General features: G+C 41.3%; 1 protein-coding gene and 1 non-coding gene across 2 annotated transcripts; one reads left to right on the top strand and one right to left on the bottom strand.

Annotated features, from left to right (window-relative positions):
• Window positions 1–5511: 5511 nt before the first annotated feature.
• LOC141625620 (small nucleolar RNA R71) lies at window positions 5512–5616 on the bottom strand. The gene has a single exon (XR_012535390.1). It is a non-coding gene; the product is annotated as a small nucleolar RNA R71 (small nucleolar RNA).
• A 713-nt stretch (window positions 5617–6329) lies between these two features.
• LOC141620685 (uncharacterized) lies at window positions 6330–7295 on the top strand. Its single transcript, XM_074437492.1, has one exon. It carries the CDS (start codon window positions 6330–6332, stop codon window positions 7293–7295), a length of 966 nt encoding a protein of 321 aa, XP_074293593.1.
• The last annotated feature ends 2214 nt before the right edge of the window (window positions 7296–9509 follow it).

The following is a 9509-nucleotide window of genomic DNA, read 5'->3' as shown; positions in this document are numbered from 1 at the left end:
TCCTTAATTACCAATAATTCTCAATATTACGTCCTTAATTGCTGCATTAATTGCGAGATCTTCCTATTCAATGCCGCGCGTATATTCCTCTTGTAATATAAGCTCCTGGTCTGATATCGTCCTGATATTTTGACCGTTGTCCTCTCCATAGCCTGGCGCCTGTCTTCATGTGTCCTGATAGCCTGACACCTTGGCGGCCTGATAGTCAGGTTAAGGTGATACATTGATTCAGGGATATCTGCGGATTTCCAGGCCTAACAATTGCCCCTTATCTCCTTATTTTCGATGTGTCAGGACAAAAAATAAGGAGATACCTCTAGTCTTTGGAAAATTACTCAACGGTTGAATCATGCCTAATCAGTTCCTGTAACGTCTACTTTCTTCAGTTTATGACGCGTGTAGTTTTTACTGCAACCTCTTCAATGATTATCCATCCACTTGCGGTTGAAACCCTAATTTAATCTACTATAAATACTTATTCACTTCATTAAGTTAGTCTCCATCAGAATAGCCTCCTTTCTTCTTTCTTAATAATCTTCCTCCTTAATCTTCAGTTTTTTAATCTTCAATTAACTTTTCATAATCTTTTAATAATGGCTGCGAAAAAGAAATCTACCAGGGCGGTGACTCCTGGAACTCCTCCTCCCCAAAATCCTGAAGAAACCTCTTCTGAAAATTTGCCTCCTTCTTCTGTTGCACAATCTTCTGTGGCTGATAATCCAAGTGATTATCCTCTGGAGATGATCTCAATTTTCCATGGCGATTTTTAGTTTAAGCCTACAAAGGCTTTGAAAGATGACCAATCTCTTGCAAACCGTTTGAAGCCTGAGTTCGAGAAGGTGCTGAAGGATAAGGGGATCATCCTGCGATCTTGAAGTCCGGATCCCGAGAATTCCCCTATCGTGGCCGGCGTGTCCTGGTTGGTTCTGTATTCATGACTGGGCTTTCAGGGCAGGTTGTAAGCTTCCTTTCTTCCCTCTTATGGTTGAGGTTATCAAGGAAATTGGTGTTCCATCTTATCAGTTGATGCCCATGGTGTGGAAGGTGGTCTGTTCTATTGAATACCTTTGCAAGAAACACAATATCTCGTTTTCTCTTAATGATCCAAGGCTTGTTATCTTGTCAAAACTAATGACCCGACCGTATAAGTTTTAAGGTCGGGCTTCCACTACTCCCCTCTTGAGAAATCTGGATAGCGGCCATGATAAGAACTGGGCTGCTGGATACATGTTTGTCAGGACCAATTCTGTGGGTCCTGATCTGGCGTATTTAAATTACGAAGCTTGTGTTGCTGGTGAGTTTTTTTATCTTTGCTCTTATCCTGCATGTTTTATTCGTTAGTAAAAATAAAATGAAATTTATAATAAGTCATACCTCTCACGTGTGCAGTTGATGATTGGGTTCAAACCGAAACCGAGTATCCTCTCGCAAATATTTTACTCGCTTTCCTTGCTATTCCTCCTTTGGAGAGGTCTTGGCCTCTCTGTTGTGGGGTTGGCCATCTTCCTCTCTGTTTGAAGGCTGATGGTACTGCCAGGGTGGCTAAACCTTCAAGGGCTATTAGTGCTTCTACTTCAGGCAGTAAGTCCATCTTGTCTTCTTTTTTCTTCTTATTCTGGTTTCTTTGGTGATGCTTAGTTTATATTGCTAATGTAGTGTTTCGTGTTGTAGCTACTAGGTCATCTACTCACCTTGCCGGGTTTGGTATGGCTGACCTCTCAGCCAGATTGGCTAAGATTAAGGAGGGAAGCTCCCAGGAAAGCGGAGATCTTTGAGAGCTGTTATTGATCCGACCGAACAGCTGATGCTTCTAAGGTTCTTGCCATTCTGCGCCTCTGCACAAACAGTTCAGCAGACCCAGAAAAAAAAAAATTGAAGACATTGATATATCTGCCCCAGTCAGGGAAGTGAAGGCCAGAGTGGATAATACGGAGGATGCTAGAGTGAAGATCAGGGATTATGCTGCTTCCAAGTCAGACGTTATGCTTACCCTTGACCCTGTTGAGACTGCTACTCAGGCGGTTGCTTCATTGGATCACTCATTCAGCCTTTTGGCAGGTGCCTTGGCTTCTGTGAGGGAGGTACGCTATCTTTATTTGTATGTGTATTTTGTGCATTTTGTTTGGGTAATTTTATTATTGGGGTATAATATTCATATTATTTTTTCTATTTTTGGTCAGGGCGTTGCGGCCTGTCTCCACAACGCCTATCAGGCTACTTCTTTGGTAGTTAGGATTGATCTGATGAGATAGATTATGATAGGCTAAAGTTTGAACTGGATTTCATACGGGCTGATCTGGCTGCCAAAGTTGCTGACTTGGTGAGGGTGCAGACTGAGAAGGATGCTGCTAAGGCTGAGGCAGATTCAAGTAAGCGGCTATTGCAGGAAGCTTTGGACAGGAATGAAGAGCTCACCCAGGAGAGGGATGAATTGGAGTTCAAACTTGATGATGCTTCCCTTCATTTCTATATTAAGGGGAAGGTTGCTGCCATGTCAGAGCCTGTTGAGGCTAGGGAAAAATGGAACCCTGAAGCTGAGATGGCTTTTGCTGCTTCAAAGTATCCTGACCTGCATAACATGGAAAATGATCAGGAGGTCGATTCTCCAGGGGAGCAGGACGTTGATGCTGATCCGGCTAAGAGTGGGAGTGCTGGTGCTGTTTCCAAGGAGAAGCAGTAATTATTTCTTAGTTGATATTTGGCCCATCCAGGGGGGATGTCCCTAGACAAACAATTTTATTTCTTCTGTCTCTATCCAGGTCAGGGAGGCTATCCCTGGCCCTTATGAATCTTTTGTTGCCTTTGCCCCAGGGGGGTAAGGGCTTTACTAATATAATCGTTGTGGCCTTCTTTGGCTGATTCTGCTTATTTGTTTGAACCTGTGAATTTTGCTTTTTCCAATCCTGTTGGACCTGTCAAAATTTTTGTTTGGTTAACCTGTAAAGCATTTTTAATTTATCCTGTTATTTAAACTATCGTGAGTAATTCAACCAAGTATGGTTTTTGCCATAATGGTTGAAGGGGTGGGAAAATCGGCCTGTCAGGAGGGCTTATATCCCCTGCCTGACTGGAGGGCTTGGTATTCGGCTTGTCAGGAGGGCTTTTAGACTAAATGGTTGGGATGGCACATCCTTCCACCGTCTTGCTGCGTCCAGCCGTTTGTAAACATTTGCAGTAAACCTAGTCAGGTCAGGCAATTATTTCATGCCTGATTGGTCCTGGCATTTACTGTATCCGGTGATGGTTACCAACTCGTCAGGCACAATTAAGTGCAAAGTTTTGTTTCAGATTTTGATATATAGTAGAGTAGCCCTCAATCCTGAATATTTATGCATATAGACATTTATCATGTATAATTGTTCAGGATTCAAAAAATAAGAGAAATTGGGTTAGTTAAATATATAGATATGAGTTGCATACAGAGCATATGAAACACGTAATTTTTCAGGTAGCACATCAGGTTGAGTAATGATATGAGTTTGTACCTGACTGTGGCCTGATCCGGATTTTACATATGGAATAATTTTAAATGGGTTACATTTCAGGATCTTGGGATCATTTCTCCTTCTAGTGTTTGGAGCATGTATGCCCCTTTTCCAACAATTGAATCAATTAAGTAAGGGCCTTCCCATGTGAGGGCCAGCTTGTCTGCTGATTTTTCCTTTTTATTCGGAAAAACTTTGCGTAAGACGAGGTCTCCTTCCCTGAAGACTGATTTTGACATTTTTGTTGTAAGTCCTGGCAACTGCTTGTTGGTATGATGTCATCCTGATTTTGGCAGCATCTCTTAGCTCTTCTGTTAGGACCAGATTATCTTGCTTCAGGTCTCTGTTTGCTTCAACATTGTTCAGGATGTACCTTGATGTTGGCACCCGTACTTCTGCAGGAATGAAAGCTTCACATCCGTTCACCAAAGAATAAGGTGTTTGGCATGTTGATGTCTTTGGAGTTGTCCTCTCTGCCCATAATACTAATGGAAGTTCTTCAGCCCATCTGCCTCGTCTTCTTTTTAGCTTCTTTTTTAGGCACCTTATGACTACCTTATTGCTGGATTCAGCCTGGCCATTAGCTTTTGGGTATCCAGGGGTTGACGTTACCAGGTTGATATTCCATTCATGGCAAAATACTTGGGTCTTTTTCCCCACAAATTGGGTTCCATTATCACATACTATTTCTGACGGGACTCCATATCTGCAAATGATGTTTGTTCTGATGAAGGATATTACTTCTTTTTCGGTTACTTGCCTGAAAGAGTCAGCCTCGATCCATTTGGAGAAGTACTCAATCATAGCCAACATGAATACTTTTTGTCCTGGGGCTACTGGTAGCTTTCCTACAATATCCATGCCCCACTTTATGAATGGTCAGGGTGCGGAAATTGAATGAAGGAGCTCAGATGGCTGATGTATGATTGGTGCATGGACTTGGCAGGCTTCGCATTTTGATGAATATTCCAGGCAAGCGATTAGTAATCTAAGCTCCTTCATGACGACGAATTATGATTTGTTGGTGGGAAATCGGGTCCTAGGCTTTTTTTTATTCTATTGAATTACATCTTTATTTCTCACTTGCTTAATTTTCATAATTAGTCTACTTAAAATTGATTTAATTAGTCTAATTGTTTTTATCCTCTCTTGAGTTAATTTAATTTCGTTAAATCTAGTGTAGTTGCTTAGTTAAAATCGTATCCAACCTTATTTACCGACTTAGCTAAACCCGAGACTATAAGCGATTAGTAATATTCCTAGCTTCTTGTAGATTCGACCTTCAATCTTGCGCGATGACAATCGTGCACTTGCGAGGTTAAATTTGAAACCATCAAGTTTTTGGCGCCATTGCCGGGGAGCAAAGGCTAGATATTAATCGTTTTTGTTCTAGTTTAGACTAAGTCTCTTGTGTTACTAATCCTTTTCTTAAGTGTGTAGGCTTTTGCATGAGTAGGAGAAGTCGAAGAGGTCAACCTATTCATCCGATTGACCACGATATTGAAGCTACTGCAAGAGGACTCAATTCACTCCGAAGAAGGGGATTGATAGAAACTCCTATTTTCGAAGAAACTTTAGTAGTGGAAGACGTTCTAGAAGAACCAGGTACTTTTGAGTGCTTTGAGAATCCATTTGGAATTCCCGAAGAAGCAACAATGGCCGCGGTTCCTATGAGGGACAATTTAGCTCCAAAGAAGGTGGTAAACCCAAGCATTGTCAAGCCACCTATACAAGCAAATAATTTTGATGTGAAGGCTACTTTATTGCAACTAGTCCAAGAAAACCAATTCGGAGGGGGAGCTACCGAAAACCCCAATGAACACCTTAATGATTTCTTGGATAGTTGTGATATGTATAAGGCAAATGGAGTATCAGAGGATGCAATCCGCCTTAGACTCTTTCCTTATTCCGTGAGGGGGAGTGCTAAGGAATGGTTGAAGAGTTGTGAGCCCGATTCACTTAAAACTTGGGACGATGTCTCCAAGGCCTTCTTGAACAAGTACTTTCCACCACAAAGGACGATACGAATCAAGAGTGAGATTCAAAGCTTCACTTAACATGATGACGAGACTCTTTATGAGGCGTGGGAGAGATACAAAAGACTCCAAAGGTTATGCCCTCATCACGGGATCGGAGACAATGAATTGATAAACAACTTCTGTGAGGGGTTGAATAATGAGATGAAAATGAATCTAGACTCCGGCTCGGGAAAAAGGAGCACTTGACAAGATAGATCACAAGACGGCTAAGGAGCTTATCGAAGAGATGGCATCCCGGACTTTCTATTGGAATAATGACCGGCACAAAAGGAAAGGGAAGTCAAATGTGGAGTCGGCAAACAATGTGGAAGTTAAGGGATTAATAGAGGAACTCAAACAACAAGTTTCTTTGTTGAACTCTAGCAACTCTTCATCTAGTAGAAACTAAGTTTATTGTTGTGAAATTTGTGGAGATCAAGGACATCCACCAAATGAGTGTCCTTTGATGATGGGAGATGCTAATTTCATGGAACAAGTGAATGGGGTATGGGAATCAAGTCCGGCAAAACAAGTATTCAACAACAATCAATACCACCCCGGGATGAGAGCCCACCTGAATTTTTTCTATGGTTCTCAAAATGTGCAAAACCCAACTTTCCAAACGAAACCACAAAACTCACAAAACTTCCAAGCCAACAAACAAAATCAAACCTTTAACCAAGGTCCACCGGGTTTCCAAGGAAGAACTTTTCAACCAAGGCCACCATTCCAACCACTCAACCCATCCACAGAACAAGCATTTCAACAAACCTTCCAACAAATCCCTCAACAACCATTTCAACAAACTACTCAACCTAAATCGAATATGGAACTCATGATGGAGCAAATGATTAATACTCAAACCCAATTCATCGCTCACTCTAACCAAAAGCAAGAGGAGACAACATCTTCTATCAACCAACTAAGGACTCAAATGCAAGCTTCCCAAAGAATGACGGATAATCAAATCTCTCGATTGGCTTCTCAAATGAGTCAATTTCAAGCCTCAAATGGTAGGTTCCCGGGTAAAACCGTGGAAAACCCAAAGACCATAAATGCTATACATTTGAGGAGTGGAAGAGAGTTGGAAGACCGGGTGTTCATCAAAAGGAGAAAGAGTAGCAAGCCGGAAATGGAGGTTGAACCACCAAAAGTGATTGAAGAAAAAGTGGTTAAAGATGATCTTTTAGAGGTTGTTGTGGAAACTTCCATGCTTGTTGATGAGTCCACCAAGGGTGATGATGAACCCACAAAGGTTGTTGAGGAACCCAAGCAAAAACTTGTGAGGACATATGTGCCACCAATCCCTTTTCCCCAAAGGTTGGCAAGGGCGAGGCTTGAGCAAAAGTATGGAAAATTCATGAACATGATGAAGGGAATTAACATCACAATGCCTTTCGTTGATGCCATCAAGGAAATACCAACATATGGTAAATTCTTGAAGGAGTTGATTTCCAACAAGAATGCCATGGAAACCTCAACAACGGTAAACTTGTCTAAGGAGTGTAGTGACATTCTAATTAATGAGACTCCTCAAAAGCTCGAAGATTCGGGGAGTTTTTCCATACCATGCACCATCGGGACCGTCCAAATAGAGGGAGCTCTATGTGATTTGGGGGCAAGCATTAGCCTCATGCCTCTTAAAATTTTCAAGAAATTGAAGGGTTATGAAATTTTACCAACTAGAGTTTCTTTACAACTTGCGGATAGGTCGGTGAAGTATCCAATTGGTCTCGTGGAAGATATCCCACTCAAAGTGGGCAAACTTGAAATTCCTTGTGATTTTTATTAGGGCTGAGCAAAACTGTATACCCAATACGGTTTTACAAACCGTATCGGGTACACGGTTTTTAAAACATCATTTTTTTTATTCCGGATACGACCCGGTTTAACCGGATATACGATTTTCGGGTACCCGGTTAAATCGGATATACGAAATCCGGATACCCGGATACGGTTTTGTTGCTTCCCTATTAAAACAAAAGAACCTACCTGTAGAAAAATGCCCAAATATACCATGCCTAAATGACAAATATACTAAATCACTCAAATCAGTACTTCAAATAGTCAATACAATCAAATATTATATGTCTATTACAAACGAAAATGAAGTTCAAATGAGAAAATTCCAAACAGATTTCGCAGTGGGAGACCGTTGTGGATGATTGACGAACAATTTATTAGCGGTGGAGAAGTTCGTCATTGAAGAATGATTTAGTTGCGGTAGGGATGGTCGTCGTCGACGGACAATATAGTGGGCGATGGACGCGGTGGATTTGGCGGTGAAAGGGGGTGAGAGGCTGGGTGTCGTGGTGTTGACTGTTGATGATAAGGAGAGTTTGAGAAATTTTAATTTAGGGTTTGAAAAAGGTTGGTCTTTGGGAGTAATAGGGCTGAATCAAGGAAATAAGAGAATATGGGCCGGTTGTGTCTTGTTAAACTTATGTGCGATAATTATTTTTTTTCAAAAAAATTTAAACCGTGTCAAAACCGTATACCCGGTCCTCTTTTTTTGGCCGACCCGAATACAATACTGTTTTTCTAAAACCGTATCGTATATACGGAAATTCGTATCGTATATACGAAAATTCATATATTTAAAACCGTGTACCGTATCGTATCCGTATTTTAAAACCGTATCATATATTTTTGCTCAACCCTAATTTTTATATGATGGATATCCCCGAAGACTCAAACATTCCCATCATATTAGGGCGCCCATGCTTTGCCACGGGGGGTGCCTTGATTGATGTGAAAAATGGAAAGCCACCCCTTCAAGTTGGTGAATAAAAAGTGGAGTTCTCTTTGAACAAGGCTATGAAAGAGCCCTCGTGAGCAAAGTCTTGCTACATGATTGATATGGTAGAAGAATGGGTTGACATGAAAAGATTTGAAGAATACAAGGGCTTACAAGGATTTCTTGAGGGTAAGGTAAGGGATTGAAAGGAGCACCGGGAATATGCTTTGGCTATGGATTCATCAATTGTAGAAGACCCAAACAAGGAATTCGAGAGCTTAAGGAAGGATGGTAACATTTAGGAGAGATTCATGTCTCCTCAAGTGGAATTAAACCTCTTTTGCCTATACACTTAAACATGCTTTTCTTGGTCCTAATGAGAGTTACCCCATCATTTTCAATAGTGCACTCAATGACATTGAACTTGAAAAGTTACTTGTTGTTGTGAGAAAATTTCGAAATGTCATTGGGTACACAATTGATAATATTAAGGGTGTTAACCCTTCCTTTTGCACTCACCGGATTTACTTAGAGGATGAGGGGTCATCTTCTATTGAGCCCCAACGCCGCCTTAATCCTAACATGAAGGATGTTGTGAGAAAAGAAGTTCTCAAACTACTTGATGCCGGGATCATCTATCTCATTTCGGATAGTAGGTGGGTTAGTCCGGTGCATGTGGTGCCCAAAAAGGGGGGGTTGACGGTGATTAGAAATGACAAGAATGAATTGATACCTACTAGAACCGTGACCGGGTGGCGCATGTGTGTGGATTATAGCAGGTTGAACAAGGCCACCCGAAAAGACCATTTTCCACTTCCCTTCTTGGACCAAATGTTGGAGCGTTTGGCTCAACATGACTTCTTTTGTTTCTTGGATGGATACTCGGGATTCTTCCAAATACCCATTCATCCAAATGACCAAGAAAAAACCACCTTCACATGTCCTTTTGGCACCTATGCATATAGGATAATGCCATTTGGATTATGTAATGCCCCGTCAACATTTCAACGATGCATGATGTCAATTTTCTCCGACTTCGTTGAGAATGAAATTGAAGTATTTATGGACGATTTCTCGGTGGTTGGGAAATCTTTTGAAAATTGCTTAGCGACTTTGGAGAAAGTCTTGACTAAATGCCAAGAGTGTCACTTGGTTCTAAATTGGGAGAAGTGTCATTTTATGGTGACCTCCGGAGTGGTTTTGGGACATGTTGTGTCTAGTAAGGGTATAGAAGTTGACCAAGCTAAAGTTGAAGTGATCAAAACCTTG

The sequence above is a fragment of the Silene latifolia genome, chromosome X, assembly GCF_048544455.1.
Source record: "Silene latifolia isolate original U9 population chromosome X, ASM4854445v1, whole genome shotgun sequence".
Taxonomy (NCBI): domain Eukaryota; kingdom Viridiplantae; phylum Streptophyta; class Magnoliopsida; order Caryophyllales; family Caryophyllaceae; genus Silene; species Silene latifolia.
The sequence above is the reverse complement of the archived record's forward strand: the minus strand, read 5'-3'. Positions and strand labels throughout refer to the sequence as shown.

What these genes read in the sequence shown, in the direction of transcription:
- LOC141620685 (XM_074437492.1), top strand. Translation starts at nt 6,330, where the DNA reads ATGGAACTCATGATGGAGCAAATGATTAATACTCAAACCCAATTCATC.